Source organism: Falco cherrug, chromosome 5 (assembly GCF_023634085.1).
Source record: "Falco cherrug isolate bFalChe1 chromosome 5, bFalChe1.pri, whole genome shotgun sequence".
Classification (NCBI taxonomy): domain Eukaryota; kingdom Metazoa; phylum Chordata; class Aves; order Falconiformes; family Falconidae; genus Falco; species Falco cherrug.
The window spans coordinates 10948356-10971565 of NC_073701.1; the positions used below are offsets into that span (position 1 = coordinate 10948356).

Below are 23210 nucleotides of genomic sequence, written 5' to 3' on the forward strand. Positions count from 1 at the left end.
TCCAAATGACAGTGGAAAGACTTGGGGATAAACACAGAAAGTATCAAAGGAAATACACCTCCAGCACCCTACAACATCATGGTCTTTCCTCACAAGGACACGGTGGGAGCCTAACATACATTTTAGCCACTCATATGATACATCCCACACTTTCAGGTGGTTAGAGCTCATTTGGGAACCACAGTTCCTAGAGACTGCAGCCATTTATGTACCAGAGTGAATAATCTCTTCACTTGAGTCCTCTGCCAGTGCCGCCACCGGTTTGAAAGATGTATTTTCTCTTGTTTCCCAGGCTGACAGTCCCAGGTAAAGCAGAAGCTGAGACTATCAAGCCAAGATCACTTGCTCTACTGAACTGCTCCTGCTAACCCTGCAGTGCGATATTCCCACAGTAAGATTTGAGGAATGTGATAGAAAAGCCACAGTTATGAAACATCCCATCGGATTTAACTTCAACACATCCTAGCAGCATGCAGATGTAAATGCAAGGCTCACCCACATTAACCAAAAACCAGCAGAGAGCTTAACCCCTTCTGAAATAACAGAGCCACCTCAGCAATAAACTGCTGGGTCAGACCCAGAGATGATAGCCAAGTAACTCAATTAAGTGGTACCCATTAAATACTTAAGCTATCAAACTAATTCACAAGAAAATTTTAATGCAATCCTCCGACATTCACACCCATCTACAATTCAAATGGGATGCTAAGCCAATTAATAACTGATAAGGATCTGGTTTCACTACCAGCATTTATAGTTACCGTTTTGCTGCCATTTCTTGTTAGAGTTTTGTACTGAAACAAGGCTAGTAAACACCAAACCAATGGTAGACTCCAACACCACTTCTTTCCCTGTCTGGAGTCCCTAAAATTAGGTGTAGTTGCTGGAGTTCCACCCCCTGTTTTGCATATGTCTTATTCTTCCGTGGCTCTATTCCCATGTGTTTCAGGATACCAGCCATACCTTCTGACTCTTGCATCATCTGGAATTTCCACCTACCCATGGGACTCTGGTGCCTGTCAGCTCTTTCCTGTCTGTGTGCTCCTTAAGTTTAGAATTCATTAAGAAGAATCAAGTCAGGAGATTTGCAAAAACCACAAAGCAGAAGCCTTTATTGATTGAAATTTCCCTGCTTCCTTCCTCAGCAGGAAAATAATCATGTCAACAAGAAAAAAAAATACAACCCAAAAAAAGAAACCAAAAAGTGCTTCTGTTGCAAATACTATTATTCTCATCTCTTTTTATCTCTTCTTGTTGTACACAGTTTAAAATGGCAACATTTCCTCTTCCTTTGTTTTCTTGTCAGAGTGCAGCAGCATCAGTCATTAGTTTCCTCTTTAATTTCTGAAGAAAAAACAGATTCATAAGAAAATGTGATCTCACATGACACAGAAAATCTTTAATTTTTGCAAATGCTTTGTATTGCAAAACTAGACACACAAAAACAATATTTAAGGCCTATGACACCCTTTCAACAAATCCAGAGAAAGGTAATTTTGTTTTCATAATGAAAGTCTGAAAATGGAAATCCAAACAGAAGGCTCTCCTTCCTCCTTCCCTATCCCTTCTTGCTCAAGAAGTTCTGCTTTGAAGTAGAAGTGTCTATGCCTCTGGAAACCTCAGAAATAATCTGTCCTGTGTAGCCATTCAGCTCTGTCTGACACCTGATATATTTGCCGCCATTTGACTGACCTCTAAGTCCCCATTTCTAAAAAACAATGGCTTCAAGAACTAGGTATAGGAAAATGGGACCCATCTTGACAGCAGCCCGGGGGTGGAGGAGGTGGGGTGGAAATGTCCCATTCCCATTCATGCCAGTTTTGATCCTTCATTCAGAGAAGCTACTGCTGTCTTGGAACTCCTTCCGTATCCCCCCCTTCACAAAAAAAAAAAAAAAAACAAACCACAAAAAAACCCAAAAAACCCCACAGCTGGCCTTTCAGTTACCAGCAATAGTCTCTCCTTTCTTGCTGCTACTCTCTGCTTCCTCTCTTTCAACAAGCGATGTCAACTCTGGCTCTGTTTGGTGGTTCTGGTATGAACTCTGGCCTGGTGGTGTCACTCCCTTTTGTTTTCCAGTATGTGGCATGGATCCCAGTGCTGTTCCATTGGGCACTCGAAGAAAACACGGTGAGGAGGGCAGGCAAGGTGGCTGAGTGTAGGAAATCTGCTCTGTGAAGTACTGTCCTCCGGCTGTGCTAGAAAACTGCATTCGTGAGTGCAGCTGGTTGGAGAATGGAGCTCCCTGCATGCAGAAATCACTCCAGGGGACAGCTTCATAAGCAGCAATGCCTGCTGAGAAAAAAGCAACAAAGGACAGGATACAGAAAATACAGAAAAGAGGATTAAAGTCACGTATATGTAAACGACTGTACGCTGTGCTTAAGAGAGCATGCTCAGTGCAAATACAGTATTACAGTTAGGCCTAAATGGTTACTGCAATAGAGCAGACATCACACACATACAAAGGTTAACTTTGTTGTTTAAATTGAAGTGTATTTATCCAAAACATAGTTATTAGGAAGAAAAACATAGGAAGTTCATAGCACTGTTAAGAATCTAAAAACCAGGATGACACTTCAGCACAGATGCCGAGTCTACATAGTGGCATTAGAGACACACACACCTAAGTTTTTTTCCTCCACTCCTATTTTCCAAGTTAGTTCTGCAAAGCATAAGCTGAATGCTGATCCTCACTTTCATTTATAAAAGCTGCAGGAAGCAGGAATGTTTTTTAATTAATATCTATAATTCAACTAAACTGCTTGCTTGCTTCATGCTGAAGTAAGAATTCTGGGTGTGTCTGAACTGACAGGTTGGTTCCCTCCCCATTGCACTGCTGGAACCCCAGGCCCTGCATAACAGCCATAGGATCCCTTCCTTGAACAGAGGAGCCACATGTTGCTGACTGTGCTCCAGACAGAAGTATGGAATAAGAGAACATCAACTCTGCCTCTGCTCCTTCAAAAATCCTCCAATTTTATCAATCCTGACAAGGCTTGCAACTTTCCACATCCCTTTTTGCTTGCACGACATGCCCCAAGGCATGCAACACACACTTCTGGCATCATGCTTATAGCATGATCACGGCACCAAACATTAATCTGGTGTGCTGGAACACAGCCCTGTCATTACTTCTGGCACTTCAAACTGAAAAACCACAGAAAGTAACAATTATGCCTTGCAACCAGAGAGGAGAACCAGGCCAAGTGCGCTAGAGAGCACAGGTGCTGCCAACCTATTCTGCAGAATGTTAGCTATGAACAGCGTAAATAAACATGAGCCAGCTTGCACCCATCAGCCTGTGAGTCAGACTTCTCTCCCTGACAAGGTCCACGAAACTGGTACAAAAACAGCAGTAGCATTTGTTGCGTGATAACTCTTTATTCTCTTATAAAAAGAGAGATGTATTTTTTGGACTACAAGCTTAATTTAACAAACTTGACAGTCCAAACAAGTAACTGTAATAGTTTATATTTTGGTTGTACTTGGGCTTGAACAACTTGAAAACACAAAGCCCTGACACAAAACAAGGAGACTGACCACCACTTTCACCTAGTTACTTTTGAGAAAATTATGCTGAATTGCTTTAAGTGGTGTTGCAAATTTATGTCAGAGGAAGAAAAAGCTATATCCATACTCTGTTGGCCTCTTTTTTTTTTTTTTTTTTTGTGCTACCCTAACATACATAGCATTCTTTCAAAATGGTTTCTGCAGAAGCCCAGCAGTTAAAAACCTGTTGTTCTCGCTGTATCCAACTATTCCATTTCCTGTGGCATCTTTTTCACTTTGCACCCTTGACCCACACTCCCTTACACCAAAAGCATGTTAGTTTACACAACAGTACACCCCTGAAAAAGTTAGCTCTCCATTCCAGACAAAGAACCACCTGACATAGTTACATAGTAACACTCTCATGACATGCAGCCTATCTAGCAATTTTTGATTCAAATTAACCGGTCACTCAGCACTTAAAAAAAAAAAGCATACAAGGAAATTAAAAAAAAATGGGCAGCATATATATATATTTGTGCACATATATGCACATTCCTTCTTTCCATTACAGTTATCAGTAAAATCACAGATCATCCTGAACATTTCAGGGAATTGTTCAGTTACTCCAGAGCAGTGAGACATCAAAATATTTCAGACCTTTACCTGAGTTTTCATTTGGCTCCTGTAACAACAGCTGTCCCTCCATGTGGTTTTGTATGTAGCCTTGTGTGGCTCCTGCTGCCCCACAGGTTACAACTCCACTGTCACCGGGTAAGGCAAGGAAATCTCTGTGGGACTCGGGCAGCATTGTAGGAGCGAGGTGGACACTGGAGGGCACACTGCTGGCCAGGTGACCTGGCAGATGGTGGAACTGGGAGAGCTGGTGCTGTTCAGGATATGGGGGCAGCTGGTAAATTCCACCCTGGCTGCAGTACTGACAGTACGTGGTCTCTAGGTCACCTCCTGATTCCAGTTGCTCAGGATAATTGCAGGGAACTGGTGAACTCAAGCTGCAGAGAGCAAGGAGAGAGGCAATTCAGAGATCCAAGTAGGACCAGCAGCTACAGCAACCTGTACAATAAACAACTGTTGTATCTTCCGCTTGATAGCCACTTCAACCCTGATCTGACTCCAACCCTTCCTCCCAAATACCAGGCACAGGACAAGGGCAACAGAAACCACTTGAGCCAAGTGCATTCACAACACAATTCTTTAACAATGTACGTTAGTGGGGATTACATTTCCTTCAGTTCTTCCCACTCTCCAATGCATGCCCCAATGCTTAAAACAGCCTCTCACAAGGACTCCTTTCCACTTTGCTTCTGAACCCCACCTTCACTTGACAGGCATGCAATTCTGAAAGCACTCTGATCAAAAGGTATCATTTTTCTGATAGCAGGTGCCCTGTGCTACTGCACACATGACACGCTTTTCCCTACTCCATTTAAAGGACATTCTCACTCCCACATCCACCTTTTCACTTATGCTTCGACCTCTTTCCTTGCCCCGTGTCCCACCTTCACCCTCCTCAGTCTGCTCCTGCGGTTGACTTTTTTCCTCTCCCTCAAAGACAATCTCATCTGTTCCTACCCTTGATTCTGGATGCTGTAATTGAAGGCCTGCCCGGAGCCGTTTTCCTGACTGGACAAGCTGCATTCACTGCTGGGAGTGTCCAGCATCAAGGGAGCAATATGACTGTGGGGGTCAAAGGACAGGCTGCGAGGTAGGCTGGCCCTGCGGATGGGCGGAGGACTGGGAAGACTAAGGGAGCACTCCGTTCTGCTGGAATTCAAGTTGAGCTGTTGTAACACCTTTGTCTGAGCTGCTTCACATGAGGCCACCATTCCAGCCACTGAGGAGACTGCGAATAAAAAGAGAGACTGTCATGCTATGTTGTCATACTGAAAATTAAAAGGAGCTAGCAGAGGAATGACAAGTGGCAGAACAGAAAAGCGAGATGCCAGTCAAAGAGTGGAGGTTAACTTATGGGAACAAGAGTAAACATGTACCAGCATTGCCGCTGGGAAGCAAAAGGGAATAGTAGCAAGCTCTCTGGAACAGAAGATGATGTTTATTGGTTAAATAAAATTACCTTCATGATTTCAGTCTCTGCATACTGGATTTATTCAGGTCTCAAGAAGGCAGCCAAATGAAGCAAAGTACTTTCTTGGAAAAAAGCCAAGAACAATCCCCCAGCCATCTTCCATCTCTACTGTCCTCTGGGAAGAGTGTGCTGCACAGATTACCCATTTGAAAAATCTAACTTGCTTGAAAGAAACAAAAACGTGCCTTTAGAGATCTGTTGTCTAGGCCATTTTTTAACCAAATTTTCACTCCTGGTTTGGCCTCTGATGAGTCATGCCAGAAGAAAAAAAAAAAAAATAATTAAAAAAGCTGAGATGTCAGCTGAAGGGCTTTGGGAAAGAGAAGCTGGGAGATGGAAATGAAACCAACACCATTTCATTGCTGGAATCTTGTTTGGTGACCTGTCTCCTCAGTCACTGCTGGAAAAGGAGAGAGGAAGTTTCCTACAGAACAGCCTCTGTGGAAAGAGGACAATATAGGAAATGAAAAGGTCAGAATCATGTATGGTAGTGATCAGAGTAACAAGTATATACAGAAGTTCAAGAAGCTTGCACATGGTGCAAGAGAACAAGATTCTTTTTTATTATGCCAAATAGCAAACTATTTCTTGAGAAGTGTAACCATCAGGTGTGCATGATAATTTGAAATGATTTTTCAAGTCTAGCTAGGCTGAACCAGCACAAGGATGAAGCAGATATGAGACAGTATCACTGACTCTTCAGTTGAAGTTGGTCTACTCCCACACATTGTAAAGCACTCGGGGAAAGCCAGCTGCATGGATAATTTACAGCTGTACTTCATCCTTGCATGCATACAGAGTAACACCAAATGCACTCCACCAGGTGTGAATCAAAGGCCTTAAATGTAAAACCTAAAGCTGCCACTGCAAGCATAAGCAATCTTTAGAGCATTCTGGAATGCATGACCAGAGCTGATAAGGAGATTCCACTTCAACACCTTGCAGCACCATTTCCAGATTCCCCAGCGTGCTGTGCGATTGCATCTATCTTATCACATCTTCCCACAGCACATTTTTTTCAGTTCTCTGCAACTATGGAAAGAGGGAGTCATGACGTTTCAATGAAAACTTGAATAGCCCTGATTTTGGGCTCATTTAGAAAACCAGAGCAAGATCTAGGATGACATCTCTAAAGCATTCACGCGCCCAGCCAATTCTCAGTGGTTTAGTTTTTCTATTTGAACATGTTATTTCTCTGTCAGGCAGCATCTATGATGCACCTGTCACATTCCTGGTTTTTGACACAGCACAGATCCAGTCCCACCGAACAAAGCACTGGTCAAGACAACATTTAGTTTCCTCACAATTCAAAATGGCTTAGCCTGAACTGAAGCTGAAGATCTCTTTATGGTTTGGGTGTTTGTTTTTTGTTTTTTTTTTTCACAAAAAACCACCTTCATTTGCACATAAGTTCTCCTTACCATTCTGTCCCAGAATGGAGCGGTTCACACAAACATCATGAAACAGCAGCCATGTGGGGCACCACTTACCTGAAAAAGAGTCTATCCAGATAAAGCTTCAGTTCAATAATGACAGTTGGATTACTATTCTGCAGATGGCCTTAAGTCTTGCTTCGGATGAATACAAGAAGCGTTAACAACATAGCCAAGGAGGTCACTTCTAAACGCACTTTCACACCTACTAAGAATTAAGTTGTGTTTTTTCAAATATTTGCAGCACCAAAGCGCAGATAATCTTTGTGGATCATGGCAACGAGACCCACAGGCAATGAGATCGTGAAAACAGCACACTTGGCCTCCAAAGAGCTGGTTTAGCCTTCTCTAAAGTTTCCTCTACTTCTCTGTCCTTTCAAAGACAGACACTGAATTTGTATCTTCCGAATAAAGTCACAAATGCGGTAAGAATAAAAAATTCCTAGACAAGTAATATCTGCTAAATCTGACACTATATTTAGATGATTCCAGCATCTTGCTCGATGATGAATTCTGATCATTGGCTTGATCATTTTACATTTCTGTTGTTCTTCCTGACATTGACGTAGAGAGATTCAGAAGACTTTCCAGCGAACAGGGGAATTTTTGCTTATAATTTCCATTACTTCTGTGTTTTCAGTCCATGAGACAACCTTGGGAATTTTTGGAGAGCAAATTAATAATCTGCAACTTCAGATCTCTGAACCAGTCCTTGCGCTACACTTAACTCAAGAATGGCTATTCTAAGTCTTCAGCTACACAGCTGTTCCTCCCCTACTATCGGTGCTTCCTCAACATCCTAGCAGAGTTAAAAGAGACCCACTCTTTAATGCAAACAGCTTTCAATGAATGGGACAGAGTCTTAAATGAACAAAAACGGAGGTGTATACTTTTGTCAGGATGACCGATTTTCACCAGCCTTGAAGGAAACTAAGGCCTAGTCTAGAGAGGTGTCCATGAGCTTACAACAGGGCAGGTCTCAACTGTGCAACTATGTTGTAGGAAGCTCCTTTCACTGTTGTTAACAGACCACATCACGCGCACAAGATCTGTTACTTGAGTGACACCTATCTGCATCGGAGCTTCTCCTCTTGACATCAGCCATACAGGACTTTCTTAGTCAAGCACTTACTACGTTGACTCCAGAAGGCCTTGGTACGAGGTGCCTGCAACGATTCCGGCAGTTGACTATGCAGCTGTTTGCAGACTGTTTGGGTGGCTGGAGGCCAGGATTGTAGCTGTTTAACAAGCCCACCGCTATTGGGCACAGTGCAGCTGATGTTTACAGGCTGAGCAACCAGTCTAACCTCAGATGGTCTACTTTCTAGGGCTGTTTTCCCAAGCATCAAATGAAGAGTTCAGCAAAAGGCTCTATTAACTATGAATCTCTACATCATACACTATCCAATCCAGTTTCTTTTAAAGAAACATGCCTGTGTAATTGCAGCATTTACTGGAACATTAAGGGCCATTGCAAAGCTTCTCATAGGTACCTCCTCTTCTTGAAATTATAAGAAAATATGTTTATCTTGTAAATGACATCTTGAAAGTAGACAAAATATTAATCAAACTTAGGAGCAATGGCATTCTTCATTTAATGGACTAAAGATCAGTAAACCAACGTCAGTCTCTAACTGCGCTGCTTTGAGAAGTGTGTCAGTCTGATCCTCTTCTGGATTTTCAGTAGGCCAGAACCTACCACTTGTTTAAAAGGTATGACTCTTGCTTGCCATGTCAGCTACACATCATCAGCTCTCAAGTAATTTGTTCAAAAGCCAGAATCCTATAAGTGAAATCATTAGAGCTTGTAATTTCTTTACCGTTCTTTGACAGATCATATCCAACTTTGTCCAACTGCTCCGAAGATTGCCATTACAATCCCATCTCTGCCACTGAATGATCGTTGCTATTTATGGAAGAGCTACAAGCACAGCCTGGGCTCCTGACATGTTCTCGGCAAGACAGCCGCATGAAATAAAGTATTTCCTGCAAAAGCAGCATTGGGGCAGAAAAACCTCCTCCCACAAACCAGAAGCATAGAAAGTAACTTTACTTTCTAAACAGTCAACTCTGAAGAAAACATAGGCCAATATTTTAAGTCAACGTATATATATATAGTCAAGGATATATAGATCCATAAGAATCTCAGAAAAAACAAGAAAAACTTCAAATAACTGTAAATGTCAAAAATAACTCCATTAATTTAAAGCACGCTATCTCTCTAGCAAAAGTAGTAAAAAAACCAATACTAAGATCAAAGCAACCTCAAGACTGAAATTTTTGAATTCAAGAAGGCTCTTATGGCAAGTAGTGTGGCTAATATCAAAATCAGAAGCCGTAACTGCCAGCAAGGTAGAATACATCTCAAATACAATTTGCTGGCATTTTTCACAAGCTTGTTTGGAGAACAGTGCAAAACAATGGGACTTTAAAAAAAAACCAAACAAACAAACATAAACCAACAGTCAGAAGTACTGGCTAGAGCAAGGAAAAACAATAGAAAAGGCAGCACTGAACACTCTCCAAAGGTATCAGGTAACAGACTGTACCGTTCTCATGCACTTAAATAATATCTTTGTCCTGCTGAAAGCGGTTAAACACACTGCTACCAAGAAAAGCACCTGAATAGCCACTCCATTAGGCCACGACCTTTGTGTACAACTACACCATTATGCACAGGTCACAAATTATTTTGCTGAAACTTGCCATGAGCTGTTTCCACAGGGCCACGTCTACTAAGCAACTATTTTTGCCTTGTAAATTGATTACCTTTTTCATTAATTTGTTCCCTCTTTTGCTTCTGTTAGTTTGGATTTTATCCTATCCAAGTTTTATCTTCTTCATTTTCTGAAATATTCTAATAAACAGGTGAAGCCTGGATGGCCCTATTTATTGGCAAGCTTTCTTTCTGAACAAGGAGGCCGAATGAATTCAAAAGTCACGTTGTGTGTCTTTTCCCGTTTCATTTTCTGCTTTCATTATTAAAGAAAAGTCTGCCTGTGAAATGCTAGATAACAAAAAAAAGCAAGTTTCATTCCCTATTGCTGTGTTATCCTGCATCTAGTAAGTGGGACTGAAGCTTTTTGTGTGATTGTGCCACACAGATCTCTTCTGTGAGGACTCTACACCCAGTAAGTCTTCCCTCAGCACAGCAGGAACACTAACATAGGTCTCTACGCTGCCCAGGCACCAGTTCTCCCGTGACTTGTAGGAATGTAATTTTTAAGACTCCAACCATCCGTCAAGTTTGATTAAACAGATTTAGAGGGTAGGGTAGGTTTTATAAACAAAGACAGCGTGTGGCTCACTACACACACCATATTCCTCTCTTCCATCAGGCAACCAGATTAAAAACCAATCACCAAACCTCACAGTTTCCATGCATTAATAAAGCATGCCTCTTTTCTGAAAAGTAATTTAAAAAAGGTACTTTTTTTTTCCAAACAGATCTGTATCTGGAAAGTATTCACCAGCCTTAGATGACACAAATAGATTTCATTACTTCTTGCCCAGCACGATTTAAAGAAAACAAGAGGAACCTTGCTCCCTTACAGAGATCTAGTAGAATGAAGTACTTTCTCATCTTCACACATCAAGATACAGGGGTATCTTCACAATGAAGATACAAGGGTTTCAGACAAAGGAAGCATGCGTTTCATAAAAGCTAGATGCATACACAGTAAATGCAATAGGTGGCAGTCAGCAGCAAGTTCAAAGGACTCAAGGAGTAAAAACTCAGCTATCTTTATGACTCATTTTCTCACATACCCAGTCCTCCCTCAGGGACATTCACGTGCCCTTTTTCTTCCTTACACGTTGCACCAAGAATTCAGATGGGACATTTCTTCCCTATCAGAAAGACTGCTTGTGCTTTCCACATGGGGAACTGCATCCCAGTGTGCAGATTCCCCAGAAAGAAATTGCTCAATACAGATACGTGAAAAGATCACATCCCTGAATTAAACTATTTTCTAACAGACATATTTTCTCTTAACTAAATAGCATGCCTGCAGATGTACTTTAGGAACAGAGACTTCTGAATACAAGTGTAGAAATATAAGGATATTTGGTGTTTCCTTTAAATGAATTATTTTGCAAATCTTGGTCTTTATCTAATTAAATACAGACTGCACTACTTCATCATTCTGGAAAGCAGCGAATTATTCAAGCACTTTGACCATATTTACTCTGCTGCAAGAAGTGGAAAAACTGGAACTAACTGAATTACAGTCATATGGGTTAAACAGCTCATAGGATTGACAAAAGTAGTCCTTGCCTTGAGACTATGAGGCAAATTTAAAGGACAGAAGTGCTAAATTACAGTATCAAGAAAGTATCTCAATTAAGTACTTTTAGCATATATATCTATTTATTAGTATTCTAAGCTTATTGATACAATCTTACAGTTGCTTAATACAGTGCCAAAATACTTTTTAAGGTACCAGCACTATTAAAAATACATTAAAATCTTTGAGTCGTTACTAGAAAATTACTTGTACAGAACTGCCCTTAATACCGATAACCCTGTATATTTAAAAAAACAATGAAGAGGCAGAAATAATGGCATGAAACTCAAAAGAATGATTTACACGGGGCAGCAGGAAAATACACACAACTACTACATATCAGCACATCTACTGCTTGGGATATCTGTCTCTAAGGAAGTGGTGAAGTCCTCATCAGTCTGGAAATATTTTCAAGTTGTGCCAACTTGGAAACATAAACAGATATAGGAAATGCTTTAGGGAACACTCCTGACTAGGGAATGCTCCAGTACTCCACACATGAATACACAATTGAACAAATCCTCTCTGGTTGCCGTCAATCTTTAAAATCTAAATGCAGCTCAGGTAGCAAACTGGTCAAACAGCACACCCCACTGACTTCCAACAACACTGCAACAGCAATTAACCCGTATGCTTAAGACAACTAGACTCACTCCCTGAAGGTCTTGCACAAAATGGAAAATTGCGCTGGCTGGAGAAGTCAAGGAACCTCCTCTGGAGACTGAAAGGTATGGAGTACCCGAAGGAGGCTCACACAGCTCATTTGACTACAGGTTGTAGCCAGAACGTTACAGTCTAAACCAAAATATGGGATGTATGTATCTGCCATGAAGAACATAATAACCGCAGTAATACTTTCATCATCATTCAGAGCAGCAGTACTAGTGTCAAACAGCTATTAGGGAAGAATGCTCCGATCATGTATCCTTACAAAGTCACATTCAGAATTCCTTGCTGGCTTGTCCTAAAACACGAATAACGACTGCAAATTTGGCTCTTACCGTTAGCATGGAGGCACCACCGTGCTGATACACAACTGAAAGATATTCAATTAGCAAAGAGCTGTTAAACCTGGTGTCATTTTTGGACTGATGGCATAGGCCTCTCCCATGACCTTCCCTAAAGCGTGCAGGAACATACCAGGACCACCAGCTAATGCTGCAGCTATGCAAAACACTTGTGCTGATAGGGGTCTCACCTGAGGAGGAGGCAAGTGGTGCAGGATGTCCACTGAGCAGGCTGGAGTAGTTCCCAGCTGTAGTGTCTACATCTAGCATGGCAGGCTGGTCATGAGCAATGTCAGGCAATGGAAGCATGGGCAGAAGAGGTGCCCTGGAGGTATACATAAAGGGTATGAGCATGGACCAGAGGACAAGACGTTACAACAAAGTATATACATTCTTCTAACTACCCTAGAATGAGCAAATCCTAGAACACTAGCAGGTGGAAAGGAAAAGTGTTGGCCGACTTATGAGTGCAAGGAGAAACAGCACAAGGGACACCGTACAGTCTTTGGGGAAGTAACCCCAGGTCACTAGTGTGGGAAGGACAGGCAGCAGGGACAGTGCAATGAGATCATTCAGGTGGTCTCCAAACTTCCACTTGATTGCAATCTTTTCATTCTGTTTTCCTCACAGGAAGACTCTTGCTCCAGATTGCCATAAATACCTCCTTGTGGAGACCGATTTCTTCCTTCCCTCCCTCTCCCTGGAAAGACCATCTATCCTCTCACATACCCCCTTCCCACACCCTCCAATGAATGTCCCCTGCAGACCTATGAAAGGTGCTAGCTTGTATTTCTTCAATGAAGCTCACGACTTTGTAAGACTAATCTAAACTAAGCAAGCAGCGTTTCCATTGCCAAGTGAAAATCCATGGAAATGGAAAATGATGGTGGGAGAAGGACTGGAATAGAATTCCCAAGTGCACATAAAGTGCCTGGCCAACACACTCACAGAAACTAAAAATGAACGGGTGATTCCACACACCTTTCTATCTCATCTCTTGCTTTCTCTACACAGCCAGAGCGATTTCAAGTTCTATTTCAAAACAGTGCTATACAGGTCAGGCAAAAGCCCTTTTAAGAGGGTCCACTACATTTTGCCCAGAAATCCAACAGGCTACCAATGTTCAAATCAGTGGTCAACTCTCCATAGCTTAACCATAAAGAGGAAATGACAAAGGAAAATGTTTAATTCATCGACATCTATTGTGGAGAAATGAGAAAACTGAGTAAGTCCCTCACCCACAACCATCTGACCCAAAGGTGACTGAGAGAGTTGATGATGTTGGGTATTTTTTGTTGCCTTTCACACTCAACTTCACCGATTTCCGCCACTTTGCCCTGCGATTCTGAAACCAGACCTGATAAATGAAAGAAAGGATGCATTCAGAAAGGAAACCATCTACATACGGGGACACAGGCAACAAATCAGCAATGACTCCCTCCACATATCACCAGGCGAGGCCAGAAACATTTCTTTCAGAGAATCTGCAAGATTAATTGCAAACAGAGACAAGACACCAGCAGAAAGATAACCCCAAACACGTTTTCTTTGTTAGCCATGATCTTCCAGATAAAAGAGATTAACTTCAGCCTCCTTAGCCTCTATTGCCTACCCATTATGTGTCTCCTCTTAGGAAATGGAAAGAGATGGAGCACACAACCACAGACTCCACTGACATTTTGAGTGGGGTAGCTGGTTGTGCCATGTCTATCCCTGTGAGCTCTCTTCCTTCTCTTGTCACCAGTGGCAGGTACAGTCTCTTTCCTGTTACTCATGAGCTCCTCTTTCCTTCCTACTCAAGCTCTTCCTCCCTGTTCCAGTCCCTCTCTTTATTTTCTCTCTCTCCATTTTCTGCACAGAACCCATCGTCAGCACTGTTACCCACACAGGCATTACCATGATACGTTGTGGTGTTACACCAACCACAGCCGCGATCTCCCTCCTCTTCTCGTTGTCGGGATAGTGGTCTTCCTGGAACATCTTCTCCAACTCTTCTAGCTGCTCTAGAAATGATGCATTGTTCAAAGAAAGAGAGAGGTGGGGAGCACGTGGTAAGAAAACAGAACAAAGCAAAAACCAAACAAAAGAAACAAGACAGGCAAAACAGAACATCTTTTACTGTACTTAGAAATACATGAACAACAGAAAAGATATTTTTTTTAAAAGTAAGCCACAAAAATAAACAAAAATCTTCTTCCACAGTAAAACAAAGAGCATTGCTAGTGATGCTTCAAACATAAGGCATCCAGCAACCTTTATTTTAAGAAGTGTTCACACATCTAACAGCATAGAATGCACTGCAATACCAGTTAGAGCAGTTCAGCTCTTCACCTGCTGTGCCTTCAGTATGGCGAAGGAAACATCAGCACCATTGGCACTACAAGTGTCACTGTGTGCCAGTGGGTTTCCCGGTATCTACCTGCGCTATATAAGGTGCGTGGCTTCTTCCTCACCGGTGGCAGAATTCCTGGATTCTCAAATAACTCTTTCTTTCCTTTGGTCCCATCATGGCTACTTCCACATGCCAGAGCTGAAGACACCTTGTAGGACTGCTGAGTTGCAGGGTTGGCTGAAGCACATCTGGATGATTGGCGAGTAGCTGGGCTGCTCACACGCCGCCTGCAGAGGTCTCCAGGCATTCCACTAGATGCTTTCTCAGCCCACATTCCACTTCCGTCATTACTTTTTTTCTTCTTTGCCTCCTTTTCAGTCCCATCCGAGTAATAGCTCTCACACTGCTCACGTGCCCCTGACTGACCTGTGGGCTCCGGTACAAATCCAACCACAGGAAGTGGGGACACAGCCTTCATGTCACGGAGGGAATTTGACAGCTGCCCACACACAGAGGCAAGATCAAGCTGGCTGTCAAGTGCCACCGAGTCTTGGGGAGCTGACCCAGTTGCCTGCAGGGTGCAGTATCTTCCATCTTCCACCACCTTCTTTACAGATCTGATCCTATCTTCTGTTCCCAAGGTATGCTCAGCTCCTTCCTTTACAGTTGTGCTTTGGAATGCAGATAGCACACTGCTCCCTGTACCTTGTCCAGCGGCAGCATCAGCATCTACCACAAACTGCTCAGTTTTCAGTGATGTTTCCTCCTTCTCGTCCTTGCACTCTACAAGGAAAAAATGAAAAACACCACACCCTCACCCCACATGCACATTGTCTGAGCAGATGTGCCTGGATGGCCTGAGAAAAGGGGTGTGTCTGGATAGACAGTTTCAATTATGTGAGAAGGAAAACACTACACAGGAAATCCAACAGCGAAAAGAACAAGAGAGTTCAAAATTAAGACTGTCACCAGGACATAGTGCTGCTAGGAAAGCAACAGGGAATGCGATATGGAGATATTCAAATATCTGAGATGAGAAAAGCCTCATTCTGAGAGTGAAGATGCCTGCAACAACAACCAACTGTAAACTACAGGAAGAGTTAATTCCAGACATGAGTATAAAGGGAAGGCTGCATGGCAGAACAGCACTGGGGATAACAAAGGTCTTTGGAATAAGGAACAGAACAAATGACTGACTTATCAAGACATTAAGTATCACCTTAGTAAAATGATCAAAAGAAAAATACAAGCAAAATTCAGGTCTACTCTGTCAGCAGTGATTATTTGATGAATTAGATCACCTTCTGACTTATATAGGTTTCTGTTTCCATCATACTAAAGTTGACCAAGCAAAAAAACAATTAACTGTATAAACTTCTAGTTAAACTGTCATACATTAGTTTTCTGCGGCTTCAGCCACAACACTTATGATTTACAGACTTACAAGACAGGGAATGAAATAGCTGGCTGAGGACAAAAATAGGTGGAGAGGTCTGACCAAGTTTAACAAAAAGCACAAAGTGCATTACATTAAGAGACACTGAATAAGACAGCTCAGAAAGAACACAACAAGAAAAACAACTAAGATAAGCAACAATAATAAAGCTGCATTATACTTTCCCAGCTGGCACATACATTTCCAAAAGAAGAAAACCCACCGATTGTCTCAGAATGTCTGAGTCTGTGTGATTTCTGCTACATTAAAAAAAAAAAAAAAAAACACACCACACAAAAAAGGATAGAAAGTAGAGTAACAGAACCAAAACTATGTATCTACCTCTGTCTGAAAAGAGGTAAGTTTGAGCAGACTGTTGGCAGCATTTTAGTTCTATGTGCCTACAGAGAAATGTGTCTGTTTAATTTTTTGGGAAAAAGATTGAAAATAATTTCATTTCATTCTGTCCTACTTTTTAAATATATATTAGCACAATACCAAAATAAAGGACTTGCTTTCTCTCCCAGTGTTTCTCCTCAAACATTAGCTAATCGAGAAGAAAGCCCACACCGCCAGTCAGATGGAGGAGTTGATGGACGTACGAGGGGACGCCAGGCTGCTTCCAAGAGCTTCCAATTTGCTTTTTACACAATGAAGAGAACTGAATTAGCTGGAGGGGGAAGAGACGGAAGCAGGAAACTACGCAACTATAATAATTTGATCTTGTTAAACATCAACAGCTTCCACTGCTGTTAAATGAGATGAAATAACCAGATGGGGAGGGTCAAGAACTGAGCAAGGCAGAAGCTGGCTAGGTTCTATATAATTCCTTTTTCCACCATCCTCCTCACTGCCTCTGAGCTTGTCTCGCTCATTATGTGAAAAATCTAACATTTTCACTTGTCATTCATTTTGTCACCCAACACCTGCCTCAAATCAGGAATAGAATTTTCATCTTAATGCTTTGATTTGAGAAGGCTTTTTAGTTATTTTTATGCAAACACTAGTAAGTGTTTACATCACAAACCACGTATGTACCTTGTATCTGCGGCAGAGAGACTAACAACTGGGAGTTTTGTATCACCTACAGCAATATTCTTCCCGAGAGAAAATAAATTCCTGTCTCTAGTTCTAAAACAATGAGTGAAGGCCTGACAGCAACATAGGATTGCCAAAGAAATTACCTGAAATGAAAATAAAGTTTGGAGAGAAAGACAGACCTTCAGGGTAACAAATGGGGAGTTATCAAACCACTTCTTTCTCCTATCATTCATATAACAAGAGACCAGACTGAACATCAATACGTCCCACCTTTAAGTAAACATAACCTTAAACAGAAGGGATTTTAACTGACTGGGAACATTCTAGAACACCTGAGCTGTGGAAGGTGCTTGAAAACAAAGCAGTCCTCTTTTTTTCTCACAACCACCACCTTAGACTTGGAACAAGGGAACCACTTGCACAGTGACAGCAAGATTTTTAAGGTTGTGTTGAGCATTCGGTACAAAACAACCTGAACACACACACACAGCAACATCAGCTTCACCCGGTCCGCCACGAAAGCTCAGACAAGGAGGAGGAAAATCGGGCTGTACGTGGAGGCGGTAAAGCGTCAGCAGCCCAGAAACCCACAGGCAGCAGGAACCCCTCGGCGCCATGCGAAGGGCTGACCACCTGCCACCCTGCCAGGCGCTTGTTTGTACAAGCCAGGTGACACGAGGGCCACAGGCACCGGAGCGAGCGCCAGCCCATTGCCCCAACCCCCGGCCCTGCACCCCGCACAAAATGGCGGCCTCCCGCCAGGGCACGGCGGGGCCCGGCGCCGCGCCACGAGGGGAGGCAGCGCCGAATGGCTGCCGGCCCTCGCCGCCACTGCGGGCCCGCCGTGCAGGTGACAGTCAAGAGGAGACGACAGAGTCGTTACCCTGCTGCTCATCACGGTCGTTAACGAGAGCCGGCCCCGCCGCCCGGCCCTTACCCAGCCGTTCGGGCGCCCGCTCCTCCTCCGCGCCCGCCCCGTCCATGCCGGCTCGGCGGAAGCGCCCCCGCGCTGGCCCCGTTAATGCCGCGCCCAGCGGGGGCTGCGCGCCGAGTGCGGCCGCCGGCTCATCACGGCCACCTGGGCCGCTGGTGGCTGGTGGGGGCGAGAGCGGGGCCCTGGCTACGTGCCCTCAGCCACCCGGGCGGGCAGCGGCAGGAGCGGGGGCACTGCCGCCCCGCCGCCCCCGCGGGTAACGGGGCTGCCCCCAGGCCTCACGCCGCCCATGTTCTGCTACCCCCTCAGGCCTGCGGCGGCCACCCTCGGCCGGCCACCGGGCCTCCCGGGCCGCGGGGCGTGAGGGGCAGAGCCGCGCTCCGAGGCGGGGGCAGCCTGGCCCCGCGCGCCGGGAACAGCAGCGGGCCTGGCGCGTCCGAGGGCAGCCGAAGGAGCGCTTGGTGAGCGCCGTGAGAGCAGCCTTGGGTACCGCGAACGGCACACCTTGGCAACTCGGATGTTACCGAACTGGGTCGTGTCGTATCGACGAGGTGAACCTCGTTATCCGTCCTTGTGGGCTGGCAGGAAGACGTTATTTTTTAACGTGCTCTGGCTGCCGTTGTTAAGCAGTGCTGCTAATTCTCCATAAACTAGCAGTTGCAGGAAATAAATAGCACTTCTTGACTTCAGGTGCTGTAGTTTTGCAGCCTTGCAATACTTAACAGTTTGTAGGAAAAACAAGGCTCCTAACAAGTGTGGTTCCAGGCAGTGATCTCACACAACTGCAAGCGGCATCATCTGCTCGGGTAACATACCAGCTTTGTGTGCTAGGGACGTCTACACAAGATGAAGGGCAGGAGCAAACCAAGCTTGGCTTTTCTGGCTTCCTTCTTCTCACAGGGAGTTGATGGAAAGACTTGTGCTGCAACATAAGGCACAAATAGTTCTGGAAACCAAGCCCTCTGCTCTTGCATCCTTTGCGTACAGCTGTCCTAACCACCCAGAAAGCGCAGCCAGCTGTAAACGCAACTTGCATGACTGCAAACAGCAAAGACAGTGCTTGCTTGAAGAATGTGATTTGCTTATTTGTGTTCTGCTGCACCAAGACAGAACATCCTTCATCCTCATCTTGGTTATTGGCTCAGTGTCTCATTGCTGCCATGGCACCATTCCCCTGCGGTGCATGTCCCCATACACCTTGTCTTTGTTTCAAGATTTACCCTAGCACCCAAGGTCCTGCTTCCACAGATGGCTTCACCTGAGAGTCATTTCATTATATTAACGAGTGTAACCTGAAACATGTGCCAGCATTTTGGAGACAGTGCACCTGGTTCATCCACCAAATGCAAGACATGCTGGCTGGAATGCTATTGAAGCTAAAATGGTGTTTAATTTGTTAGCAGGATTCAGCTAACAGAACACAATTCTGATCTTAGAGGGGATGGGACCTCTTCAATATTAGATAAAAGCACAAAGATAATCACTAACTGCTTTAGAAGATCCTGTTTCTGAGCAAGGTTGTGCATATTCACTGAACTCAGGTCCTCATGTCAGCTTTTTCTACTGATGTAAAACATGAACTGTGAAAGTGCTTGCTTTCATTTATTTTCCTTTAAGAGGGATCAACATAGGTCTCCAGGGCTGTGAGCATTTTTTGAAAACCCACATAGGTATTTTTACTTTTCGTATGAAAAACTGACAGCAGTCATAAAATTCACTGTTGAGACATAAAGCACAAATTTCTCAGATTCTCAACAAAACTTTATAAACGTAGTTCATGTTTGTATTTCATTGTTGTTCTTACTACACAAAGAAATGAGTGTAACTGCCCTCTGAAGGTTGTCTTTAATTTTTTGGGGGTACAGAAATACTGAATTTCTTTTGTCCAGGTATGTTATGTATCAGTCTCCACATGTTCCTGTAGATGTTTTTTTCATGCTTCAGTTTACAGCCAGCTGTTTAAGACACACTGGCACCACTCATACAGTGTTCCTATTCTGTGGACCTTCTTTGGGGATCTTCCTAGAAAAGTACAGGGATTTGGCTGACAAACTCTACACTTCTATTTCTGTTTAATAGTGATTTTCTGGGAAATCAGGCTATCCACATTAAATTAAGTTGGAAGAGATCCTGAAGACTGCAGCAGGATACAGTGGATTCAACTGCACATCACGTTGACAGCATAAGTGATATTGTACCGGTTTGATTAAATTTGTACAAACCAAGGAGATGTTAATCAGCTTCAAAAAGCATGAAGATTGTTTATGGATTTTGGTGGCAGGATGGTGCTGGGGATAAAAACTTAACTAGTAAGAAGTTGAGGCCCATCTAAAATGTAACAAATCAAAGTAAACCAGGGAATAACCACTTATTTGTTGAAGTATAAGCTGACTTTTAAGTGTTCCTTAACATGTAAAAACCTGGCAACAGGAAATAAAGCCTGTACCTGTGACAGGGAGAAGTTAACCTTTTATCCAACTAGTTAAACAGTATAGGAGTGCTGTCAGTCACAAGTGGTCTTTAAGTTTCCCGTCTCAACAAGAATTTTAACAAGAACATGTGGAATTTAAAATAGAAACCGCCTTGGGAGACTAACAATATACCTGCTTGGTTTTGAGAGTGGAAGTTGAAAAAGAATTGACTTTTTGTTAAATGTTTAACGAGATGATTTCTGATTTAGAATGGCAGTATCTATGGCCTGCCTTCTCATGATACAAGTAGCAAAGATGAAGCTGATACGGATATGGGATGCCTCAGACTGTCTGCATAAGACCTGACATGGACACACAGTGAATTGATCCCATGACAGTGTTCTGTGTCCCAGTTGAGACACTGATGATCCTGATGACTTAGGCGTTACATAAATTCACGACGGCCTGGCACAAGCAGGCGTTTTTGATCTCTGAACACTTATAAGTCTTGTTGAGGATTGTAACCCTTCTTATGTCCCTTGGTTTGAGGTAGGGCTTTGCTTTCTTCTTAGCTAGGGAACAGTTGCAGTTCTAGGGAAAAAAAAACATAGGCAGATTGTAGTCTGGACCATAGATTAAAAGACAATTGACTAATTGCATCCTGCCTTACTGGTACAGCAGACTGCACTCCCATCTTCTGTGGGTCATCCCTTTAGCTTACCTTCATATACTGAAGACTAATACCACTATGGAACCTGCAGCAGCCTGCAGCAGAAATCACTTCAGGCCTGGTGATAACCCTCTGAAGAATCTCAGGGTATCGCTGGTAAAGCAAGCTTTCTTCACTGCCTCTGCTAAGCATAGCTATTTGTACTTAATATTCACTTAGAAAGGAGAGTTAATGGAAAAAACAATGAAAATACTGAATGTTCAGTAAATACTGAATGAATTACATTTGAGATGAAAACCTAAGTAACAAGGAAAGCAGAAAGTTGTTACTTTAACTGGAGAAGTGCATGAGTTTATTAGGACTAAAAGCAACTTTTTTTTATCCAGCTAAAATTATTGATATAAATAGGCTGTATTAAGCTATACTAGATACAGTGTAAATGGGAATTAGAGACAGAATGTTACAGAGACAGAAAGCTGGAGATACGAAGATAACTAATTCTTCAAATATATTAAATGCAAGAAGGCTACACGTTGCTTTCTTTGGTGTATTGATTCTTAAACTTGATCTTGCATTGACTGAACTGAACGCAAACACTTGAACACAGAAACAGTATTTTACAGTTGAAGGCATATCCTCAAATAGACAGGTTCTGCACAAAAGCAGGACTGCATGTAAACTGGACTTAAAACCAGAGAGTTCTAAAAAAGAACAAAAGTCTCCGGTACATATTTTGACTTTATCTACAGTGGCTAAATCTCTTAGTGTTTTCTATAAGTGTGCAAAATGGTGCATGCAATACCACATCAGCTATCAGATTAAGAGCAGCAGGAAAGTGCCACTTCATTGCATATGTCTAGTCATGGTTATTTTGTACAGGGCATGTACCAACACAAATACAAATTCTTTGTCAAAAGTCACTGATCTACCTTGAGAGGGAGGCAGAGTAAAAAAGGGTCATTTCAGATGGCTTATGGACACTTGTTCAGATGAGAGGTGACCTTTGTGAAACAGATTCTTCAGCATGATACCTCTTAAGGTGGGGGAGATCATCACAGTGCCTTCTGAAAACTCTGCTTAACTCCAGTGGATTTTCTAATGTTGTTAAGGTCTCTTTTAACAGTATGCTGAGACTTAAGTTAAATTTAGGTGCGATGAAATATTTGCCTATCTAAAAACCAGTAGACTTGCACGATCAAATAGATAAATTGTTCTAAATGGAAATTACACTACGGAGATCAACACCGTCAAGATACCAAGAGGATATTCAAATGGAAAACTCTCCTCAACTCTACTGTGCTTTGCACTTAGCACATTCCTTCTCAGGAACTCAAAACTCTTATTACACTAATACTAGTGAATTTAGCCTCACAACATCCAGTGAGGTAGGTAAATTTACCCCCATTTCACAGATGGGAAAACTGAGGCAGAATTCTGAAGTGACTTGCCCAAAGTCCTGCAACTTGTCAGTGGCAAAACCAGGAATATATTTTCTGAAGTCCAGATCCCAGACCTCTGTCTGATTGAAGTCCCTCCCTACTACCACAAAGCAAGCAATACATGCAACTTTTTTCCCTCCTGCTGCCGTACTCCTGGTGACACAAAGGAAGTGAATGATTTTTCCTGATTGGATTCCCGCTTTCTTTGGCAAAAAGCACCTGGTTCTGTCAAAGTGCTGTATTATGCTCTTCACAGAGGAATTTCTTCTGAGGCACAATGGAAAAAAGATGGTTCCCCCATGGCAGGGAGATTGTACAGGTCCAAACAGTCTTATTTCTTGCAAAAGACCTGCTGCTTGGCATTCTTCACACGTTGTTCCTCCTTCAGGTTCTTCTGCCGCGCATGTTTACTGGAGATGAGTTCCACGTGTTCTGAGGGGAACCAGCCTCTCTCCCGGTCCGAAAGTTTGACTCCTTCTATCCATCCTGTGGTGTGGGGAAGACACAAAACATGAGGCAAAACTGTCAAACATTTTTTCATTCTTCCCCAAAAGCCCCCTCCAACAAGGCCCTAATATCAAAGAAAAAGATCTCTTTCCAGCTTCCAAATAAAGTGTCTTAAT

At 43.0% G+C, this 23210-nt stretch overlaps 2 protein-coding genes across 8 annotated transcripts in view; both read right to left on the reverse strand.

The window, feature by feature from the left end:
- Positions 1-1084: 1084 nt before the first annotated feature.
- NOBOX (NOBOX oogenesis homeobox) lies at positions 1085-18136 on the reverse strand. Its single transcript, XM_055712430.1, has 9 exons — positions 18071-18136; positions 14745-15440; positions 14222-14328; positions 13564-13682; positions 12517-12650; positions 5086-5356; positions 4159-4505; positions 1948-2295; positions 1085-1344 (listed from the first exon to the last, which is right to left on the reverse strand). The coding sequence occupies exons 1-9, from the start codon at positions 18114-18116 to the stop codon at positions 1319-1321; spliced, it is 2094 nt and encodes a 697-aa protein (XP_055568405.1). The 5' UTR covers positions 18117-18136; the 3' UTR covers positions 1085-1318.
- Positions 18137-21470: 3334 nt separating this feature from the next.
- Positions 21471-23210, reverse strand: part of ARHGEF5 (Rho guanine nucleotide exchange factor 5) — a 36796-nt gene continuing 35056 nt past the window's right edge. For all 7 annotated transcript variants that reach the window (XM_055712140.1, XM_055712136.1, XM_055712137.1 and 4 more), the window contains one exon: positions 21471-23073. In XM_055712140.1, coding sequence (XP_055568115.1) covers positions 22919-23073 — 155 coding nt within the window. In that variant the 3' untranslated portion in view covers positions 21471-22918. The remainder of the gene's footprint in view (positions 23074-23210) is intronic.

Excerpts from the sequence above, each read along its gene's own strand:
- NOBOX (XM_055712430.1), bottom strand. The coding sequence starts at position 18,116 with ATGGACGGGGCGGGCGCGGAGGAGGAGCGGGCGCCCGAACGGCTGG. Across the intron at positions 15,441-18,070 it reads GCGGGCGCCCGAACGGCTGG|AGTGCAAGGACGAGAAGGAG; the intron begins GTAAGGGCCGGG and ends TTTTCCTTGTAG. Across the intron at positions 12,651-13,563 it reads TTTGGGTCAGATGGTTGTGG|GGCACCTCTTCTGCCCATGC; the intron begins GTGAGGGACTTA and ends GTATACCTCCAG.